This window comes from Ascaphus truei, chromosome 12 (genome assembly GCF_040206685.1).
Source record: "Ascaphus truei isolate aAscTru1 chromosome 12, aAscTru1.hap1, whole genome shotgun sequence".
Lineage (NCBI taxonomy): Eukaryota > Metazoa > Chordata > Amphibia > Anura > Ascaphidae > Ascaphus > Ascaphus truei.
In genome coordinates this window covers 27,674,474-27,698,055 of record NC_134494.1, presented here as the reverse complement: position 1 = coordinate 27,698,055, position 23,582 = coordinate 27,674,474, and the positions used below count along the sequence as shown (strand labels likewise).

Below are 23,582 nucleotides of genomic sequence, written 5' to 3'. Positions count from 1 at the left end.
ATTCAAAGAGGATGAAAGGGAACCCATCAATTAAGACATTGCAAAGCTTCTACTTATTAATGCAGCTTTTCACCCTGTTATCGGAATGCTGATTACGGATAAATCTAGTTATTTCATTCAAATACGCATACATATCTACAAAATAAATACAAAAGCATAATAAAAAAAAATGCTAATACAAAAGATTTTTTTATAAATGATTATTATTAAACAGAACCCAAGGAAAGACCATTTCCTATTCAAATTAGATTGGGCCTTGTAAAAAGGTCCACAGTAGCTTCAATTAAATCATTTTTGCAGAGGCTCATAATAAGACACAGAGATGGAATTTATTTGTTTTTATTGGCATGTTCATTGTTGTAAACAGCATCTGGCATGGAAAAAAATTATCAAAACCTTATCGATTTGTTATAAATTAGATGGCAATTCTAAAAGTTATGCGGAGTTTTATTTCATTACATTTGTTTTTATAGCAAATCATAAGAAATAAAAAAAAAAAAAAAGTGTTCGATGTAATTGTGTTGACTGCATTCAATCTTTTTCCTGATTTATCAGCAGATGCATTTTTGCAGGGTTATTTCAAACAAAACTGCATTTACTTAGGAACTGAACTTAAAAAAAAAAAAAAAAAAAGATCTAAACGTAAGTTTTCCCCAAAACAACAAAAAGTACGCAGTTTAACAAAACAAAAAAAAAATCATAATGAACAAGCATATAGAACTCTATGGTACCAGTCTAATCAAACAGAGGAAGAAACTTATTATTAACTTAAATATGCAGCTAAACTTACAAATGTACAGTGTGATATGCGATAAGAAATGTAGGAAACAGCTGAGCTGCAGGTTTGTTGGACACAGGGTAGGTTTTATTTACACTCCGAATGAAACACAGCAGAATAAGATTGCCCTGTTGCTAGCAACCAGTCATTTACCTTATTTTCAATACTTCATCCGTACTGACAAACCAACACCTGCTGGAAACTTCCTCACATTACAGATGTAGACCATTTGAGATGTGTTATCATTTTATACAGCAGTCTTCTGGCTTATAGTATTCGGGCCTACACGTCCGTTTCCTCCCCCCTCCCCCCGTGCTTCAGTATCGGACTCTTACGTATACTCTCTAGAACGTTAATGAGGTAATGTGTGTATCAGCAAAATAAAACAGACTATCCCGCATCACCCTTTAGTGCTGGAAGGGCTTGCCTAGCAATTAAAGGGTTACAATAGGTATATCCTATTCAGTGCTAGTTTAGCTAGCTCCTGTGCAGATTTTCACGCATCCCAGCCACCTGGTTTGATTTTTAGAACTTTTCTTTTTTAATATATATATATTTTATTCTTATTTGCACATCCCTTTTTTTTTTTTTTTTTTTTTTAGCTTTACAGTTTAATCAACCAGAGTCCACAACATGATTCCAAGTCAAACAGCGACTCCCCCACAGGGTCCTGGGCTGCTGATTGGCTTAAAGTCGGCCAATCAGTGCTGGTGTCATTGTCTCACACTTAAATGAGTGTCCTGCAAAGAAGCACTACACAGGGGCAGTGCACCTGTTTGTGACAAACACAGTGTCCCAAGGAGAATGTTATGCCAAAGGTCAGTCTCGAGTTAAATCCTTATGTGAAGCTCCGTCCAGGTAAATTTTGAGGGCTTTCTCTTTGCGAGGGGAGTAAGTCACGCGGTGTCCAGTTTTCTGCAAGCGACTGCTCTCCTTTTTCATGAGCTCGTTTCTCTGTTCGTCTGTTAACTCTAGCAGTTCTTCCGCTTTATCTCTGAAATGGAACGGCGTGGTTAGCGATACATGGTGAACTGGTCTCACACCCGCGTTTACCATTGACTTAAGTGAAGCAGCAATCGCCTGCGTTGCTCCAGGAGAAGCCGTCGTAACATTTGTGCAGCTCGATGCCAAAAAAAGTCAAGAAAAAGAAAGTCCATTTACATTTTCAAAAACGTTCACATTTCTTGGTGGACTGGACATTTCATGCAGATCTGATGATACATTGTGTCTTCAGATCCCTAATTACACGATTCACTACAAATAGTTTAATATTTAATGGACCAGTTTCCCATACAAAGATTCCCCTCCCCCTCCCCCTTTTAATTAATCCAAGCTTTTTTTTTTTTTTTTTTTAAATCATGTATTTTTTTTTTTAGGCTTGAAACAGGGGGGTCTCTGGAGCTAAACCCCATTAATTTCAGCTCCGGGGACCACCTACTACCTCTGTATACAGATATACTTACCTCTGTAGTAGGTGCTGGTAGCAACTCCAGCTGAGCTGGCTGAATTTAAGTTTAAAGCTCCTGTGTCACGCTGGCCAATAGGAAGCCGAACATGATGACATCACAGCTTCCTATTGGCCCACAGGGCGCGGGATCTCTGAACAGTGGCCATTACATCATCCCTGGCAGCCCGAGCAGAGCGGAGACCAGCACCCACTACGTAGGCAAGTATCTCCGGAAGCAGGGGGCCCTCAGAGCCGAAATTAACGTGGTTCAGCTACGTAGATCCCCTGCTTCAATCCTGGATTAAAAAAAAAAATGCTTGGATTGCCGCTTTGTTTTTTGTTTAGGTGGCTGGGGTTCATTTTAGCTCCGCAGGCCCGCTGGTTCCCTGGATACTTAACGGGGAAAATCTCCGTTGGGTCACCCCTTTCTAGGGGGAAACAAAATGGAGATTTAAATCCCCATGGCCAATAGGAGGCCAATTCCTATTGGTCTGCGTGAGGCACAGGATTTAAACCGCCATTGGTGGCACCTTCCCCAGGGGTTCCCTGAAGCCTACATTAACGTGGTTCAGCTCTACCAACCGCCAGCTTCCTGCCCATACTGAAAGAAAAGGGGGCATTTAACTTGAAACGCTTCTATAATCCTGATTTTTGACAGCGAGAGCAGAATTTACAAATGAGCATTTATTTCCCACTGTCAATCAGAACGTTGGTTTGAAGGCCGAGAACAATATCAGATGAATCCATTTTACAATACCTGTAAAATATGACTGCACCATCATCAGAAATATACAGAGGCCAGGCATTCAGTGTCGATACTTTGGGATTCCAGTCCAAGTCTTGATGGATCTCTAGAATCGAAATGTCACAGGGGAAAGTCCCTCGACCCTGTAGAGTTGATGATAGTTCACTTTGAATTTCAAAAGCACCATATTAACACAGATTTGAGGTATTTAAAACAAAGTTTAAGAAAACATGTTATTGCCTTTTAGTACTGAAAAACAAACAAACATGTCTTCGCAACACAGAAGCATTCAAAGGGATGTGGAAATGTAAAGGTGTATGCAGAAGGTGCTAAAGTTGTACAAGCGTTAGTGCTAGGTTTATTTTTTAATGTAAAAGGGATACATACAAGTTCTTATCTCAAGAAGGGAAGGCAAAGAATAAAGGTTTAACTAGAAATAGAAGACCACACAGAGACGACTCTCACAGGGTATACAGTTTGTTCCACATGAGCATAAAAGAATAGAATAAAGAACAAATGCACTCATAAAAAGGTTTGCATTTTTAAGTTCTGCTTTGGTTTTTGTAACAATGTTAGACTGACTTACTTTTGCAAATTCTAGATTTTCCAAGGATAGGTCGCTAACTTCACAAAGCTGTGAGGGAAAGACAAAAAAAATGTGAGTTTCCATGAATGTGGAAAACTAAAACAGCACGTATGTATATCTTTATATAGCGCCTGCAGTGTACTCAAAGCTTTACAAAAGAGACAATACAGTACAGGGAATTAAGTGCAACAAACAATCAGATAATGGCTAGAAATCCATGCCCCGGGCAGTTTACAATCTAAGGCCCGGGCCATAGAGGGGTGGGGAGAGCGGAGGCGCGCTAACGCTGACGCTCGCCTGCTTCAGTCAGCGCGATTGCACGGACTTGCAGGCGAGCCAGCGTGCACGAAGGGAGCCGGGGGGAGGTGGTTGGAGGCGGGGCAGTGACGTCGCTGGGCCAATCGCCCGCGACGCACTGACGTCAATTTCACGGCGCCGACGTCACGGCGCCGTGACGTTGACGCTGCTTAAGGCTGATTGGATGTTTTCAGCCAACAGCGCGCTGAAAAACAGCTTGGCGCTCGGCTGAAAACTCCAAAGCCTGAGCACGCCTGCGGACGCTCGCGTGAGCCCCCTCTCAAGGCATCCTCATTGAGGATGCAGGGGCTCAGCGCTGAGCGTCCGCACGCCTCAGCGCTGCTTGTCCATATATGGACGCAGCCTAAGAGGTATGTTGGGACACTTATAGGAGACAGCAGGTGAGGGAATAAGTGCAGTAAATGACAGTGCTTGGCCACAACGGTTGATAGGAGCAACGGTGGGTGTGAGACAGAAGCTACGAGTTTAAGTTCATTTAAGAGGTGAGTTTCAAGGTTTGACTTAAAGGTGGGGAGAGAAGGTGCTTGGCATATAGTGTGTGTGAGGGAGTTCCACATGTAAGAGGCAGTGAGGGAATAGAGCAGTGACTCCCAACCAGGGTTCCGTGGAACCCTGGGGCTCCTTGAAGCAGTCTCAGGGGTTCCTACTATGGACCACAGACCCCCCTCCCACTGGTGTTTTTTTTTTGGTATGTATTTTGTAGGGTGGATTGAGTGAGAGTGGGGTAATTGACGGAAGGTAGGGGCGAGAGTGAGAGAAGAGAGGGGCAGGAGGGAGTGAGTGAGGAAAAGAGGGAGTAAGAGTGAGACGCAAGGGATAAATACATGGGAGGGGGGAGAGTTAGTGAGATGGATGGGAGAGAAATACCTGGGTAGAGGGTGGGAAATAGAGGAGGCTCGTGAGGTATGAAATGTTGTGACTGACCCCTGTCAAACCTAATATGTTCGAGCCAGATAGGGCTTCCCCGAGATTTTTCGACCGTTATGGGTAGAGCGGGGACAGAACGAGAGATCAAAGCTGATATGAAGGGAGAAGCAGGTGAGTGGAGAGCTTTGAAGGTAAGGAGAACTTTGTATGTGTTCCAGAACTTGATGGGAAACCAGGAAGAAGGATTTAAGGAGGAGGTGAGCAAAGACTGTTTTGAGAAAAGTGAAAATAAATTTGCAGCAGATATCCACAGCCTTCTGATTAGGAGATACAAGTTATATTCTCTGTATTTTAAGCAGTCCAATCATTTCTATATATGCAAAGAAAAGGTTAAGCTTCTGTAATTGTTATTTTTATGAAAAACAAACATGAATTTAAGTACTAGACTGGCTGGAAATGATTGCAATGCCCTTTAATATGTTAAACAGAGGGTGCAAAATGGAATTGGCTCCTTTGCCGTATAAAATGAAATGACATTTTGCAGGCTGAACTGCTCCTTCCTTACAATTGAGCCCACCGATCTTTGCACACAAGCAAATCCCACTTCATTTAACCTGCGTTCATTCGCAACTTAACCTTCTCTTTTAATTCATCGACACTGGCACTTTCCAGCACAATCTCCTGAAAGGGATCCAGCGTCAACTGTGACGGCCTCCAGCGCTTTGTAAGGAGGGAGAGCTGCGTCATGGATTTCATCTTCTCACTTTCTGTTGTGGGAAACAAGGAACTGGGTGTTTAATGGTATTTGCAGTGTTTTACAAGCCGGGCAAAAACATAAAGGCATAATATGAAAACATTTTGGGTCGAGCAACTCAAATAAGACTGAAAATGCATTTAAAAGAAATGCATTGTTGCCTCCATGTAATGAAGAACCAAATGTTTCCCAAACTTAGGTTTTTTTTTTTTTTTTTGCAATGCCCCCAAAATAAACCGTTTTGGGGACACACACACAAAAAAAAAATCACATTTAGTATTAATTGGTTTATTGATGCAGGGGAACGAACGGCCTTGTTTCTCTGTGATCCCCTTTCACTGTTGGTTATTTCGTCTCCTCTTTTTCTGTGTCATTTTCGATATCTCTTTATATTCAGTCATTCAAAATTGTACTGTTGGCAAGTAACTTTGTGGGCACTTCACATTATACGCCATGAAAATAAGCCACATTCATTTGGGCACCTTACGATGATAAGTGTTTAATAAGGATGACTTACCATCCAGCATTTCTAAGAAGATCTCCCAATTGCTTGAAATACTGCTTTCATTTTCATAAATGTGGTAATCTAGAAATACTGTGCCGGGATTCTTCCAAGTTTTCTTTCGTAGGCGAAACCTTCAAAACACATTAAAGTTAGGCAACCTTGCATGAATATATGTTCAGAATAAAACCTATGTAATAACATGCTTTCAAGCAAGTCACACGCAAAATACAGGTTTAATTTATTGTTTAAAAAAAAAAAAAAATTATTGCATGATTGAAGCAGGGTGTCTCCGAAGCTGAATCCCATTTATTTCAGCTCCCGGAATTCCCTGCTCTCAGAGATATTTACCTCCATAGCGGTGTCCATCTCAGTGGTGTTTAAAAGTGCAGGTCACGCAGGCCAATAGGAAGCCACACCGGATGACGTCACTGCTTCCTATCGGCCCGCATGACGCGAGACATTAAAACGCCACCATTTTGATATGCACACCGTTCCCCTGGCTGCAAAGATAACGGCACCCCTACAGAGGTAAGTATTTCTAAGCATGGGGCCCCAAAGCTGAAATTAACAGTTCAGCTCCGGAGGCCCCATGCTTCAATCCTGTATTAAAAAAAAAAAAAAAAAAAAAAAAAAAAAAAGAAACCTGTATTGCTGCTTTAACAGAACACAATCTAAGGCACTATAGGTGACAAAGGTGATATATATATAATAGCATGCTAGGAAACCTACAAGATCCTTTTAGGTTATACAGTACCATCCCAGGTAATGAAAGTCCTTTAGGCCGCGCTTATATTCCCGGCGACGCAACGTTGCGGCAAAACAAATATATTGAATTCATTGCGTAGGAGCGACGGCTTGGTCGCGATTGCTGGAAGTCAATGAAAATTGATTTTTCAGCAACCGCAGCGTGACGTCAGCGGCCACGTGAGCGGTTCAGCCAATGAGGACGAACCACTCATGGCCACGCCCCTGCCAGCCGTCTCTTGTCTCTAACACTATAAGCAAAAATCGCTGCTACAACGGCGACGGATGACGTCACGCCGTCGCCAGGACTATAAGCGCGGCCTTAGGCTTCAGCTTTGTGTGATCGGTGAATAACTGTGGTTTAAAGGGCATCTATGCTGTTCTGATAAAAGCAAATGAGACAGATTTCAGTTTTCACTGGGACGAATAAGGGCTCAAATATACCAAATGCTTCAAGGCGGCAGCGCTATTCTGTGACGTCACCCAGTGCGGCCGCCAAGCAGCATAGTTATTATACCAGGGAGCCGGTGGAGAGGAGGCAAGGAGGCGTAGCCGTGAGCGGTTCGCCCTCATTGGCTTGAACCGCTCAAGTGACGTGGCCGTTGCCAGCCAAGAACAAATCTGGAGATCGCACCAGGAAACAGCCGCTCTGCAGCTACACACGGCATATGCGCTGCTATTGTTTTTTTTAATGTTTTTCAGGCGCGCGGCACCGCCGCACGGTTTCCTGTAATCACGGCCTAAGGCTACAGAGGAACGGTTTCTGATACTAGAATCTATCTTGTGATTACCGATCTATGGAAAGTTCCAGCCCACACTGCTCCCCGAGCTGAGGCAGCAGCTCTTCCTTAGACTGCCGCACTGTCATTCCTTTAGCAAACACAGCGTCCAACAGGAACTTGCAAGGCTGGAAAAGAAATACAGGCTGCTCAAGAATATTTATTTACAGAGTTGCACCAATGTTACATTGGGATGCACAGGCCCTATACAGATTATTGGCAAGGAAACAATGTGGCAACAATACAGAAGTTACATTCTTTCATCACCCATAACATTGCAACAACAATACTCTGCTGGGTGGCTCTTTAGGGGTGAAGTGGGAGGTTTGTAGTGATTGTTTCAAATTGTACTCTAGTGTAGAGCAGTAATGGCCATATTGGTGCAGAAGGCTTTACGTACAAAATGTTCATCTTTGTTCAAAAAAGTTAAAGCTTGAAGCAGGACATGTAGCACTGCATGATTTGTTTTATTACAGAATTGAAGCAGAACATGTAGCACTGCATGATTTGTTTTATTACAGAATTGAAGCAGAATACGTAGCACTGCATGATTTGTTTTATTACAGAATTGAAGCAGAATACGTAGCACTGCATGATTTGTTTTATTACAGAATTGAAGCAGGGGGGTCTCTGGAGCTGATCCGTGTTTATTTCAGCTCTGGGGACCCCCTGCTTCCGGAGATGCTTACCTCTGTAGGGGGTGCCGGTATTTTTGGGGCGTTTAAATGTCCAGGTCATGTGGGCCAATAGGAAGTCGCAAGGGATGATGTCACATCTTCCTATTGGCCTGCGTGACGCGGGACAGTTAAAATGCAGCCATTTCGTTACGCGCACACGTTCCCTGGCTGCAGATACCAGCACCCCCTATGGAGGTATCTCAGGATGCAGGGGGTCCCCGGAGCTGAAATAAACGCAGTTCAGCCTGCTTCAATCCTGTAATACTTTAAAAAAATGTATTCAATCGCACAGTGCTACATGTTTTGCTGCTTTAAATCATGCCATAAATGTGCTAATTTTCCTAAATTCCAGAAAACAAAGCTCATATTTGTTTTTAATTTAGGCAGCAAAACTAGGTCTCGTTTTATCTTAATATTTTAAAGGATAAATCAAGAGTTGTTGACACATGAAGACGACGACAATATCTTGGAAAGCACATACCTCTGGTTCATTTAATAAAAGCTGAAACACTTTGACTCTGTATTCACCCTTTTTCAGTGCTCTTCCAAGTCTAATGGTGATCTAACAAAGAGAAAGGTATTTAATAAGCAGCAATACACTTCTTTTTTTTTTTTAAACACAAATAACCTATACCCAATATAGTTTTTGCAAAACGAAGTTCTAGTTACAATGAAGTGAATCTGTACTTTGATGAATCCCATTATGTATTTCACAATTTTAAATATATTATAGCGATGTCCATTTACAAAACTTAACCGAAGTTATTTTTTATTATTTATCTAATAAAATAAAGCAAGCACATAAATATCAGCTAGAACAGAGATGCTCAACTCTAGTTCTTAAGCCCCTCCCTCTTCCAACAGGTCAGGTTTTCAAAATATCCCAGCTTCAGCACAGGTCAAAGACTGAGCTTCTGATTCAGCCACCTGTGCTGAAGCAGGGACATCCTGAAAACCCGATCTGGTGGGGGGGTCTTGAGAACTGGAGTTGAGAGGCCAATGGTTCTCAACTCCAGTCATCAAGAAACCTCCAAGAAGTCAGGTATGAAGGATATCCCCGCTTCAGCACAGGTGCCTCAATCAGTCTGCAGTTGAGCCAGCCCTGAGTTAGAATATACGTAAGGTGTTTTAGCCTGATTTCACCAATTGTTAATACTGTACATTGAGAAGAAAAAAACACCTTATTGTCATCCGAAAATGAAGAAAGAGTCTCATTCAGACGGACACTTTCAAATTCTTGATTGCTGGCATAGACCCGGAAAACTTTAAACTGGGAGGATGAGGCTCCCACAAAAGGCTCCAATTGTTGTTTGAAGGCAGACAGGGTGATTCTTTTATCAACGTTCACCGCCAGGCCTTTGGAGAGAAAGATCATAATACAGAGTGATGATGATGGGAACAGGGGTGGGAAAAGATATCCTGACACCGGATGGTCTAGACAAGCTTAACTAGTCTATAGGATTAAACAGTTATGGATATAGCATATATAGAGCCAGATAAAAGCTAAGCTGATGTCTCTTCCAAACACGTCAATTCTTCTTGGTACCTTCATTCAAAAATATTTTGACCTTCAAAATGCATTTTTAAACTACTTTGAGTAGTTAGCCCTCAGTTTTATCCTGAACCCACAAACTGCTTTGCATTTTTCCCCTATAAAAAAAAAAAACTCTGTTTAGGGCGGTAGAATTGCCTCATACATTAATAAAGTTCACAACAAAAGACAGGGGTGCCCAATGCTACATCAAATTGACAAAACATATATGGTAATAAGTATAAAGTTTAAATACTTCAATAATAATAGTAATTACTTGGTTTTTTAGTTAAACCCTATGGCCAAAGCGTCGTAAGCCTGCATACCAAACGTCAAGGTAAACCAAAAATTCAGGTCCTAACACAAACTGTGAACCCTTCCTTTTACCTCTGTATGAGGGGAAGCAACTGCAGCTTTGAGTAGTGTTAGCTCTCAGTTTTATCCTGAACCCACAAACTGCTTTGCATTTTCCCCCCATTAAAAAAACCTCTGTTTCGGGCGGTAGAATTGACTCGTACATTAATAAAGTTCACTATGAATGTCTAAATTCACGTGGCTCGAGATGTCGTCAACTTATCGCAGACGAAAAATTAAAAGGATAGAAGGGCTCTATCGTACAGAGGTTAACATCAAATACATTTGCACGTGTCTGGATTAAAAAATGACTTATTCGATCAGTATTTTGTTTTATCCAAGAGCGGTTTTGTCCAAAGACTTTTACAAGTATTAAAAGACATTGTCACTAAAGGCAGCAGTTTGAAGCACATTAGCAGGGCCAGGTTATCGCTGATCTCATGTGATGCAAGTATCTCATGGGACAGAGTAAGACTCGTGCACAAGTTTCCAGATAGAGTAGACGTTAAGCCGAACGGAATTGTAGTTCACTGATGTAACATTAATTCATTTTTACTACTGTATTACACGGGTCATATTAAGCAATAGATCCAACTTCACTTACATTTCTGTCCTTCACCTGACCCTTCTTCACCAGCATAGGACTCTGCTTTGAAATACATGTATTGCGTCTCTTCCCGGCTTTTGCCACTCTCATCATATTCACTGTCTGTCCCAGAATCCTCCTCCGCTGTATCCCACGTTTCCTTCTTTCCTTCATTTGCTTTGGATCTCCTGCTGCTGGTGATGCTGAGAGAATCAAGTCCATTAGCCAAGGGGATTGGGGCATTGTCCGCATTGCAAAGTGTGTCGCTGCTATGGCTAGAGCTAAGGATATCGCTGTCCACTGAGCTGGTACTCCTATCATTATTCACGTCAGAGTCGGAACGCTCCTCCGACTGAAAGTTGTTTTCAGGATGGGTTGATAGAATTCGGTTTTCAAGCTCTCTGTTATCTGCTGATCCTGAAGAATCTGCCTCGTTCAAAGGCGAATCAATGTTCTCAAAGTCACTACCCTCTGTGCTCTTGCTGCTGTCTCCGTTCCCACCCTCTTGTTGCTGTTGCAGAGACAAGCTCTTCAGTTTCTCTGTGCTTTCTTCCAAAATGGCATCCACAGACTTCACGTTGCCTTCAACCGTCTCACAAAAATCCTCTGTGTGGTTGAAGTCTCCAGAAGCTTTTGGGCAAACAGTCCGAGCTGTCTGATGCCCGGGGGAGTGCTCGGGCAAAGAGACGTACAATCTAATTGTATTGGCATGACGGTCCAAGAGCCTCCACAGGTGAGAGTCGGTAAAAGTCAACTGGTGGTCCATGGAGTCTGAACTTTCCACAAACACCTAAGTGTAGAAAGGACGCATGTCAGAAAGATTTGCAGCAGTCAAGTCATGAACCAAATCTCTCAAGTTACAGCCAAAAGCAACGCAGAAACTACAAGAAATATATACTTGTGCTGTCTTGATAAAGTACAGCAACACAAGTAGCGATACATAGGTTTTAGGCCATTTAATAACCAGTTGGTATGCAAGAACCATTGGGGACGGTTTCATATTCCAAAGTCCTTCTGAGACGCAATACACAGGTGTGTTATATTTGGGATGGGGGCAGTATACAGCATTCAATGCAACACGTTTTTTCCCAGCAGAAAAATCCTAGCAGATATGTGCACTATGAATGGACAGGCCATTTCTCAAGTAATTACTTTGCAGAATAAGCAGAGGATCAGCACACACATTTGTATGAAAATAAAACATTAAATAATTTATTGCAGCGTATACACAGACCACAGTTTATACGTTGGTCACGAAATGCTTAGTAACTACATTTAGAATGCTTTATTTCAATACACTTATGAACTATGGTAGCATTACCTTATTGCTTCTAAAGAATCCTTCTGCCTTTAGGGTTTTACTCGGCACATTTAGAAGGCGCAGATCGTTGTAGCAGCGTTCCAACACGATTCGCATGTTATCAGGTGGCAAATCTATAGTCTGCAATAAGGCAAAAATCATACACTGAATAATATGAATGGATAAAATAACACATGAAATAAACAAACCAAATATCTGATTTTAAATGTACTTATTATTGCTATAAACAGACAAGAAAAGTGTCTACTAAGCATGTTATGCCGACTTTATAAATACCTGCAACCCACTTCAAGTGCCAGGCTTGATGCAGCTGAATTCTTCTTATTTATGTTTACGATCATAGTACTGACATTTTGAGTTATACGTCCATAGTGGTTTTAAGATGATTAACAGCAGGCATTCAATAGTACATTGGAGTCTCGAGATTTATAACACTGCTATGTTGCTATAACAGTACCGGATCCCCAGGCCATTATAATATCGTTATATTTCCTGAGCCATAATAGTGTTGTTTGTTTTGAAATTCCAGGCATTATATGAATTAGAGGGCTTCTCTTCAGTGCGGTCACAACATGAAGGTAATACACACACTGCTTTAGGGGCCAATAACATGACTAAGTATGTGGGCCCTTTTTTCTGTGAATAAAAAATACAAATGAACCCTTGGGGGGGGGGGGGGGGGGGGGACAGGAATGTGTTGGTATAGCAGCCTCAGGTGGGAGTTCCCCTCACTGCAGAGCAATCCTCTAACGCAGGGGTGCGCAAACTTTCTGCACTGCGCCCCCCCTGCCTACTCATTCTCAGTGCTCGTGCCCCCCCTACTCAAGTCAAGTCCTCAAGCCCCCTCCCCCCAACAGGTCAGGTTTTCAGGCTATCCCAGCTTCAACACAGGTGGTGCAGCCAGAGGCTCAGTCAAAGCCTGAGCCTCTGATTGAGCCACCTGTGCTGAAGCAGGGATATCCTGAAAACTTGACCTGTTGGAGGAGGGGGGGGGGAGCGTGGGGGCTTGAGGACTGGAGTTGAGATCCTCTGGTCTAAAGCACTGAAAGAGTTTATGATATTTTATACATGTGGTGCAGGGTCTTCAGGGACGACCAATTAGGAAGACACCAATATACTGTAAGTAAACCATGGGGGGGGGGAACATCAAGATATTTAGTAAGATGTTGGATTTCTAAAGCACCAGTCCAGCATATCCATCAATACTCAGAAAACTGGCAGATATCATTGGGAATATATTGGTCTCAAGGTGTCCTTCATATGACAAATCATATACAATGTCCCTGTGTCCATGGAATATACAAGTGATGAGATTTCCAACCTTGGAGATAAGCTGCTTGAATTCCATGACTGTCTGGCTCAGGTACGCACGCACGCTGACAGGAGGAACTACGGTCTCCGTCTTAAGGTCCACAACATACATCTTTACCATCACCTCTGCAGGAACAACACAACCAGGCAAAAAATAAAGACTCAAATAGCACACAGGCCTGATTTATTGTACAATTTATGCAGCACTGCATGTTCTCCCGAAAATACTAAAAACACACTTTAATGTATGATTTATGCAAATGTTGCAGTTAGTCAGATTCATCATCCAAAGCCTACCACAAAAAACGCTTCCATGATACAAAGGAATAAATATCTGTGCTTGGTTTACAAATGAAATAAATGCAATAAAGACATTACCAGCCCCCTACGAAGCAAACTTGATAAGGGTACGGCTGGAAGAGAGACGTGTAAAGAATATCTATTTGAATAGCCAGTAGGGCGTCTCCTGACATTTAAAACGTACATTGTTCGTATTTTGGTGGGATAAACCCGCAGTCAAATTTCATGTAGGAAATTGCAGTGCAATGTTATTTTTATAGCAAACACCTGAATATATCTGAAAGAGTAATTTAGCTAGAAAGTTGTATTTCAATTGTTTTTTTTAACTTTGTCCAAAATACACACATTAATTCCTCTTACCACCAGGCTTGTAGGACTGAAACACTTGATCCAGTCTTTTGGTTTCCAACAGCAGGTCAAACATGTAGGAGGATTTTACTCCGCCAAGGAGGAATCCCATTGCTCGGTCTTCTTCCTCTTCGTAAGAGCGTTCCAAGTAATCGTGAAATTCATCATATTTCACAAGCCGGCAGCAATCAAGGGGAACCACGCCTTCTAATTCCATTATCTAAAAACCGAGTGTGAAATGATAACACAACATCCTTTTCACTTTGTTTTATAGGTGATGTATAACCCATTCATTAGATTTTGTGGTATTTAAATTTCAAAAAGTTTACTGGAAGCAGCCACTTCATTATAAAGTAAATCACTAACGTAACATTTTAGTGATCTCATGAAAGGGTTTCAGATGTCCACTTTCTGGCTAACCACAATGAAAAGGAGAAACAGATGATTATTAAGAATATATGCACTTTCATGCAGAACGGAAAGAAAATTAATCCACTCAAAATGCTGGATGTATTAAACGTCAAATGTTCAATTTGAAGGCTTGTTCTGACAGCACTCATGGTGAAGATGTAAAATAACACATTTTGATTACTAGGTAGAGGCGTGCATGAATTATCCATAAATTAACAATTTAAAAACGACTTTATGTTATAAATTTTCATTGTATTTGCTTCTTTTAGAACATAGTTGTGTTATTGGTCGAAATCTTTCATCAACAGATTGCAGGCCACTTTGCCAACAGTAGCTGAATTAGGTGTTCATTATTCAACTGTAGCAATTCATAGCCCAAGTAAGATCTGTGGCAGGCACGTGAGATCACATAGCTTGGTAATGTACTTTGCTGTAAGTTTGGTAGAATGTATCACTATCATGCACTTGCACACGTCACAAAATATAACAGGGTTATTCATAAACAGAGTAAACTGCTTTGTTACTAGTGAATATCAAATGAATTGTTCAGTCTTTGGTAAAACAATGATTTAAAAAAATATTTAGAAACATTAGCACAAAGAGAATTGAAACCACACACAGATGAGGATGAATGATCAAGCAACCATACATAAAGAATAAAATCTAGTAATAATACATTTATAATACCTTTATTTATATAGCGCTTTTCTCCCAATGGGACAAAGCGCATCTCAGTTACAAAGAGGAAAAAAGAAAAAAACATTTCAAGGTTACAAACGATACCAAACAAGGAAAGGTACAACGGCACTGTTAATGCCGGACATATTGGGGTTCATTAATTAAATGCCTGGGTTTAACGGGTAGGTCTTTTACCCGTTTTTATAGATTTCCAGAGAGGGGGCCCCTCAAACTGTACAGAGAGACAGACTGTTCCAAAGGCTGTACTGTATAAAACATACCTTGTGTGCCATTGCAACTGCCTCCTTCATCGTCTTATCCTTATGAACTTCTAATTTATTCTCCAGCAATGTTTGCTTCACAGGATGCATGCAGAATAACTTCAGCTGCAAAGGGAAAGCAAAAGATTTCCAGCACTGCAATCAGACTAATCAAACAGGTTCCAAATAATAATAGCATGTTCTTGTATAGCACTACTAGTTTTACGTAGCGCCTTACAGAGACATTTTGCAGGCACAGGTCCTTTGAGCTTACAATCTATGTTTTTGGTGCCTGAGGAACCGGGAGATAAAGTGACTTGCTCAAGGTCACAAGGAGCCGACACCGGGAATTGAACCAGGTTCCCCTGTCAGTGTCTTCACTCACTGAGCCACGCCTTCTCCCAAATCACAGGTTAGCCAATGTTCGCTACAAACTGAGCAACGCATTTCATCGGTGTATGCGAGATACAGCTTTATAGTGCCGGGAGGTGCGCATAAAATTCAGGTAATGTAACGGTTGTTGCTAACCTTGCATGTGTTGCGTTCAATCTCTCGCTGCCGCTTTTCTTGCTCCTCCTGTTCCATTTCTTTTTCTACCAGATGCTTTATGTGCTCTGGAAAATCACTGGCTTCGAGAAACTCTGTCAACCCAAAACAAATGCCCATTTAATAACAACACAGCTAATAAACAAAATAGGACACAACAACAAAAATACATATGGCAGCTTACAACTGCACAGCACTTTCAAGCTTTGTTTTACAACTAAAATCAACTAAATTATTCCTTTCGCAGGATGATTTCTGCGTATCATCTCATTAATAATCGACATTGTATCAGCATCGCAACTAATCATACGGTTATTAGAAATAGACTGACACATTTTTGCAATCTTAGGCTGCGCTTATAGTGCCCGCGACGTCACGTCAAAACAAATGCATTGTTCCTGGCGCTTATAGTGCACGCGACGGCGCGACCAAGTGATGGCGCTAGCAAAAATCTGGTAGTCATTGTTATTTGATTTTTTTCAGCGACACTCTCCCCTTGTGGCCAATCGGAGAGCTTCTCCGTCCCTCTGCCTTCCCGCTTTCTGAGCGACGTCGCCTAAACTTTAAATACGACTATCGCAATGGCGACGGGTGACGTTATCGGTCGCGTCGCCGGCAGTATACGCGCAGCCTTAACTTGCACAGAGGTTCAGCTTCAAATATCAGTTAGATGTTCTGCTAGCGAGATTAGTCCAGTAGAAATGTAGGTTTGTATCAAGCCTTGATTATACCTGATGCCGCTGAGCAGCATCTTGATTATTGCTGGGGAGATATATGTAAACAAATACAATCTGCAATTGTAGTATAGCAGATATACCCTGCTCAAGCGAATGAAGATGGATTAGTACACCAAACAGTATAGAGGAGGGGTGGTGCTCACAGGGAATAGTGAGAGGAAAGGCAGAATCCCTATATTGTGGCACTAAGAGAGTACACCCTAATTAAAACTTAAAATTTATTGTGTAATCTTAAAATGAAACTGTTTGGAGTAACCATTAATGCAGGACAAATTGTTAATTAAAATAATAAAAGATCGGAGAGGTGGGGTAGTACATAGGGTAATTATATATAAACCCTATTGTCAGTCTATTTAACCCTTTGATGGTTTATAAGTGTAGGAGAAGTGTCACACAGGTATGGTAAGGATACTGTTATATCACTAGTCCCTTGCAATCAAATCCTACAAGGAGGCTGAATGGGGATAGCCATAAGCTTACACGGAGTAAGGCCTCAGCCATGTTTACCGCTTGCTGGCGGAAGCGTGCTGAGGCTCGCTCCCGCTCAGCACTGAGCCCCTACAGCCGCAATTAGAGCAGCTTTAGTAGGGGCTGACCTGCGCTTCCGCGCGCTTGCGGAAGCGTAGGTCTTAGGGGAATTTTAAATTCTCCCGCTTGCCGGCGCGACAGGCCGGTCACATGAGCGGTTCGCCCAATGAGGGCGAACCAGCTCCTTGACGTCACTGGCCCGCCCCCGGCCAGTGACGCGCCCGCCCCCTGACAACGCGTGCGGTAAGCAACCGCAAGGCCAGGGAAAGCACCCGCTTTCCCTGCGCCTCAGCACGCCAGCAGGGAGCATGGCCAAGGCCTAAGAGGGGGGATAAATGAATCCTAGCTGTATAGATAAATATATATGTCTAGAGCAGCCATGTATACAGCCCTAGCTCTATCTAAGTAGCCAACCTCTTACTCAAAGGATATGGACACAGACTTTATTGAAACAAACTGACACTAAAGTCTGGGTGCTCTTGCTGCCCACGAATGCAGTCAACGAAGCACCCAGACGGTACACAAGCCCTCACCACTCCGATGAGCCGACGTTACGTGACGTCAGCTAGGGCTGTATACATGGCTGCTCTGGACATATATATTTATCTATACAGCTAGGATTCATTTATCCCCCCCCCCCCTCTTACTCTGTGTAAGCTTATGGCTATCCCCATTCAGCCTCCTTGTAGGATTTGATTGCAAGGGACTAGTGATATAACAGTATCCTTACCATACTTACCTGTGTGATACTTCTCCTACACTTATAAACCATCAAAGGGTTAAATAGACTGACAATAGGGTTTATATATAATTACCCCATGTACTACCCCACCTCTCTGGTCTTTTATTATTTTAATTAACAATTTGTCCTGCATTTATGGTTACTCCAAACCGTTTCATTTTAAGATTACACAATAAATATTACGTTTTAATTAGGGTTTACTCAGTGCCACAATATAGGGATTCTGCCTTTCCTCTCACTTAAGTCTATTATTGCTGGGGAGACAGGAGAGGAGGCGTGGCCGTGAGAGGTTCTCCCTCATTGGCTGAACCGCTCACGTGACGCAGCCATTGCCTGCCAATAACAATTTTGAAAATCTCTTCAGGAGACTGCCGCCCTGCAGCTCCAGGCGGCATGCGGGGCTGTAAACATTCATCGGATTTCAGCCATTTGTTTTCCAGCCGCCGGCGACTTCTGGTATAATCACGGCCTTAGATGGTGATACTGTTTCATGATCCAACAAGGAGTTTCTTGAGATCGTGTACAAAACTTTCTCAAACACACAGGTCTGTTCTTCCTTGTGGCTCCATTGAGAACTCTTTTTAGTCCATCAAAATAAATCTCAGTTAATGGAGAAGTTGAATCTAAGATCTCCCTGTGTCCCAAGCATACTTACTTGCATTCCTAGCTTGATTCTTTAGTCTGTACATAAGCATATACGCATTTGTAGAGCTAACAAAGATAAAAAAAAACAAAAAAAAAACGTGTTAAATGTTTGTTGGTACCAGTCAAGTTCTTCTGGGTGTTTAAACTTTTGGTTTGTTCTTTGTGAAATATTACAAAACTAAATTGCTCAATTTGTCCATATTGTGCTAGTGTTTCACTAAACCGTCCAATTATGAAGTCTGTACAAGTGCCTACATGTTTTGGAAAGTTCCACATACCTTGCAAAGGCACTAGAGTAATATCCTCGATTTCCTGTAGATCCACCATATGTTTTTTTAATATCTTCATGTGTTATCTGCATTGAAAAACAAAAACACAAAGCAAGACCTTCGTAATTGTGGATCTAGGTAACAGACATTCATCAAACGTAGTCTAGAACCCATGTCAATTTAGTTCTTCATTGGCATTCGGCATACATTAAACATCCTCAGAACACAGAAATACCTAACTGACAATATGACAAATCTTTGACCCTTGATCGCCTTACTGAACAAACCTATTCGTGGTTTCTCAAAACACGAGGGGATAAAAATGACTCTCTCATTGTTGCATTGCTGCTAACTGGAAACTAAGGACAGGTCCCTCCCCTCTTCTACTTGCACCCAAAACCGCTTCTGGTTTGTCAAGTCCACAGAGAAACTTCCATGCTCCATATCAGATAGGAACTCAAAATGTCACCAGATCTGGGAACGCTGGGTAAACTTTTTCAAGATTTTACATAGCCTGCAAACAAGCTCTTGCATTATATGACAAATGAAGCAGTTCCCACTCCCCACCACTTTTCTCCACAAAGACGTCACTTATTCAACATTAACAATCTAATGATGTCACACAACAGATGTACCAAGGACCTCATGATGGCACTGCTACCATCAGGAACAGACTAGATTAAACAAATTTAATTTGTACTGACTTTTCATGTTGCGGCTAATAGAATTGATCTGATAGGGGCGGATAACGGCAGATTTCCCTGTAAAGCATTAATATTACTCACCCTGCTAACATGTTGATCATTAAAACTGTACCACTGGTCATCACCAAATGATTTTATGCAGGCATAGTAATGTCCGCCAGCGGCACTTCCTGAATGGACCATCACGGAAAAAAGTTCATACAAAGAGTTCTGGGAAAGGAAATTCACGCGAGTTTCAAAAGTCAAAATAGTAAGAAAAATCACTAGAAAGCAAGTGTGTGTTGGTGTGTGCGTGTGAATAGGTGTGTGCACTTGTGCATGTGCATGCAGAGAGAGTGCGAGAGAAACAGTACAAGAATAGATGAAAAGCTAAATATACTGTAGGTCGTTTACATTTACCACAAATGTCCATTTTTAGGTATTTCAACATCACAATTTCTTTGAGCTATTTTTCCTTTATCTCATTACGTGGCACGGAAAAATGCGTGTGTTAAAAAGGTCAGACATCCTTGGTGGGCCAACTAATGATACTGCACGTTACACTCGTCGTAGTTTCAACCTTCATTTCACTTCTCTCTTACAAAGACTTTACCTTCTCAGCCACCGACTTATTCATCTTTTCAACATTGCTGTTGCTTTCAAGACAAATTCCTTCATCAACAGCATCATCTGTAGAGAAATCATTGCTCATCTGGTCACTATGACAACTCCCTTCATTTTCAGCTCCGCTGTCAGTGCAACTCTCCGTTTGAGGCGACTTCTTTAATTTGACAAAATAAAGTCAGTGTTGAGGGAAACGGAGACAAAGAACTACAAATATGATGCATCTATTTATGGTTACAAAGTTACACAGAACTAGTACATGCTTAATGACATTCTCTCTATTAATTTCATATTAAAACACTCTAGTCATTTCCACTTACATGGTACAAACACTATATATTACTTCATTTTAAAATTACCTTTACTGAAATATCCTATCAGGATGTAAATAAGAAAATAAGTGTATTTTCAGATATACTGATGTAAAAAAAAGACAAATGTTGCCCTCCAATGTCGACTAAGAGCATTACACAATTGTCCATAGTAACTACAAATTGTAGATCTGCTTTTCTCTAATCAGAAGCACTGCTCAGATCACAAATTAAAGCGTTGGATACATCGGTAATGCCCCCACATTAAATGAGTGAATATACCTATTCTTAACCGCACTTCAGTAGATAACATTAATTTCCTTCGCCAATTCCAAAGCAGCAGCAGCAAAACTTCACTACTGATGCCCAAGAAGACCAACACGCAGTACTGAATTTTGCACAGCTAGCTGAACACATGTACACCTACCTCTTCTTCAATATCATTGACTGGACTCATGTCTAGCTCTTCAGGAAAAGTCATGCGATCGTTCAGTTTGATCCTGTGCATGGTGGTATAATCAAAGTCAAACCTCTTCAGCTGCAGCGTCAGCAGATATGGAAAGTGCAAAAACCTCAGGCCCTGTAGCAAAAAAAATGATATTCCTGTTTGCAAAGGTGTTGGCAGGAAGGATAGTCTCTGATCTCTACATCGATGCTAAAGCTAGGTCCTCTGTACACGCTGCAGCGCGCGCTATGGTGTGCGCTGCAAGAACAAGAACCGCCCTAAATTTGCAGCTGCGGTGCATGACCACATTTTCTGAAGACAAGAAAATTGTCATCAGAACTGGTGACGGAGCGCTGGCCATGTCCCCCCCCCCGGTTCAGCCAACAAGGGCCAACCAGTCGGGTGACGTCATGGCCGCGCCGCGCATCACTGGGTGGGTGCGCTTTGTGGTGCATGCGTGGTTGGTACATTGTATGATGAGATTCACGTTCCCGGTCAGGCTAATTCCTGCAGACCCTGTTATGTGGCTGAGGATATGACAAACCTATACATTTGCTCACCCCGGGCGAGTGGATTTAACCCCCGGGCGAGTAAATATTGGCCCAAGCAGCACACGTTTGGTACTAGGTGGCGAGTAGATTTTTTTGTGTGGCGAGTAGATTTTTTGGTGATTTGTCAACCACTGTATGTGTGTGTGTGTGTGTGTGTGTGTATATATATATATATATATATATATATATATATATATATATATATATATATATATATATATATATATATATATATATATATCGTTACACAAACGCGTCACACCAACATCTGCCCAGATATCCATTTGTTCCCTCGGTAAGGGTCACAGTAACACTGCATTTGTTATCTGATGTTGTACTTCTTGGGCAATACGCACGTAAAAGTGCTCCTACTTTCTTGCCGGTTTGTGCATCTCAACTTGTTGGTCTCTGCAGATGGCAGGATTAAATGCTTAGAAGTATGAATGTGCTTGGTGCATGGCTTTTTGAGCTGCTGGCCTGTGCTGTGTGTTGTGCCTGACGTCATGGCCTCGCCCCTCTGTTTTGGCCACACCCCTGTGCCCCCTATCATTCCCCATAGACCACGGTTTTAAGCTGTGTACGCACTGCCAGGACGCCAGGCGCGCGTGCAGCAGCCAACACCAGTGCCGAAGTCTAAGAGGGGTCTCTCACCTTTCTTGCATCACATTTCTTTTTACAGCGTTCACAGAAGTATTGATTAGGACCATCAAGGATCTCTGGTTGAATGAACGCATGCAATGCTTCTTCCTACCACACGCACAAAGGAAATAAATATTTAACAAACACGCACACCAACTGGCACATTAAAACAGGGGCACTACTTTTACATTACAGATTTATATTAAGACACCAGCTATTTATAAACTGGAAGAAGCTGAATATCATTTATAAAGCAGTAAAGGGAGAGGAAATCAGATATCTATGTTAAGGGGGTTAAATTAATTTGCTAAACTGTGCTATGTTAACTGAATGGGTACTTGGTACTTTCAAGTACCATCGCCTTTTAACTCTGTATTTCAACCAATGAAAAACCTGCAGCTGAAACATATACACACCACACTACCAAAGGCTGTGTTGGAACCGTAAGGCCTGATGACCAGTGGAATATCAAGGAAAGTATCGACTCTCCAGCTCTCGTAGCCACACTCCAGGCATCGCACATAGTCTTTCAGCTTGCCTTGATACAGCTGATTAATGAGGTCAGCCTGAAACATGGAAACACACGTGGATCCTATAACACTTGTGCAGTTTCAACAAGAGATGCTTTCACATGGTTCAGAACACTCAATTGCTCAAAGGGCCAGCAAGGAATTTCAAGCAAATGAAGTCTGGTTGGTGGACAAAACAAAGGAATGAAACATGGTTCTGGTACATTATAACAGACCAATCTTATTACTAGTAATCTAGAATAAGTCACTTTATGGACACATACCTGCTCAGTTTGCTTCCACTTTTGCTCCAAAGCATCAAACATGACTCTGCATAACTCCTGGACATCATGTTGCTGCCAAGCTATAATAAAACACACACAACAAGTTCTGTTAAATCAATAGAACTAGACAAAATAAAGTATATTGTACACCCTTCATAAATACAACTAGCAGTTAGAAAAAATATATTGTTGTGGATCTTTTATATAACTCAGAAACCCACACCGTACCTGCGTTGCTATAGCACTGAACAATAAACATTCGGAGTAAATGCGGTCTTAAAGAAGCATATTAGATCTAATCAAGTCCTCAAGACACCCAACAGGTCAGGTTTTCAGGATATCCCAGCTTCAGCACTGGTGGCTCAATCAGTGGCTCAGTGAAAGTCTGAGCCACCTATGATGAAGCAGGGACTGATTGAGCCACCTGTGATGAAGCAAGGACTGATTGAGCCACCTGTGATGAAGCAAGGATAGCCTGAAAACCTGTCCTGGGGCATGGGGGTGATCTTGAGGACTGGAGTTGAGCACCCCTGAAATATACAATAAGCCTCATTCCTGTGGATGAATGTACCAGAAATGTTGCTCCTCTCATATTTGTCACACTTTTTAGATGCCGACAATGAAATACCAGGTATACGGCAGAGTTGACTAGTGATTAACGGCAGTCATCGAAGCTCATTAACCTGACAGCTTAGCCATTCACAGATATTTCTGGCTTTATTGGCTTGCAGAATATAGACAAAAGGCAGCACTTTGCATGTTGTAGCGT

At 41.9% G+C, this 23,582-nt stretch overlaps 1 protein-coding gene across 6 annotated transcripts in view; it reads right to left on the bottom strand.

The window, feature by feature from the left end:
- Positions 1-323: 323 nt before the first annotated feature.
- Positions 324-23,582, bottom strand: part of USP47 (ubiquitin specific peptidase 47) — a 56,532-nt gene continuing 33,273 nt past the window's right edge. For 5 of the 6 annotated variants that reach the window (XM_075567113.1, XM_075567110.1, XM_075567112.1 and 2 more), the window contains 22 exons: positions 22,814-22,893; positions 22,437-22,586; positions 22,033-22,128; positions 20,813-20,965; positions 20,064-20,231; positions 19,553-19,681; positions 18,777-18,853; positions 18,509-18,564; positions 15,829-15,941; positions 15,322-15,426; positions 13,964-14,171; positions 13,314-13,429; positions 11,993-12,112; positions 10,690-11,461; positions 9,381-9,556; positions 8,682-8,762; positions 7,536-7,651; positions 6,013-6,131; positions 5,378-5,508; positions 3,557-3,604; positions 2,983-3,113; positions 324-1,772 (listed from right to left, as the gene is read on the bottom strand). In XM_075567113.1, the coding sequence (XP_075423228.1) occupies positions 1,598-1,772; positions 2,983-3,113; positions 3,557-3,604; positions 5,378-5,508; positions 6,013-6,131; positions 7,536-7,651; positions 8,682-8,762; positions 9,381-9,556; positions 10,690-11,461; positions 11,993-12,112; positions 13,314-13,429; positions 13,964-14,171; positions 15,322-15,426; positions 15,829-15,941; positions 18,509-18,564; positions 18,777-18,853; positions 19,553-19,681; positions 20,064-20,231; positions 20,813-20,965; positions 22,033-22,128; positions 22,437-22,586; positions 22,814-22,893 (3,320 nt within the window). In that variant the 3' untranslated portion in view covers positions 324-1,597. Of the gene's footprint in view, positions 1,773-2,982; positions 3,136-3,556; positions 3,605-5,377; positions 5,509-6,012; positions 6,132-7,535; positions 7,652-8,681; positions 8,763-9,380; positions 9,557-10,689; positions 11,462-11,992; positions 12,113-13,313; positions 13,430-13,963; positions 14,172-15,321; positions 15,427-15,828; positions 15,942-18,508; positions 18,565-18,776; positions 18,854-19,552; positions 19,682-20,063; positions 20,232-20,812; positions 20,966-22,032; positions 22,129-22,436; positions 22,587-22,813; positions 22,894-23,582 lie in introns of those variants that run through there. The other variant, XM_075567114.1, reaches the window with a different exon arrangement.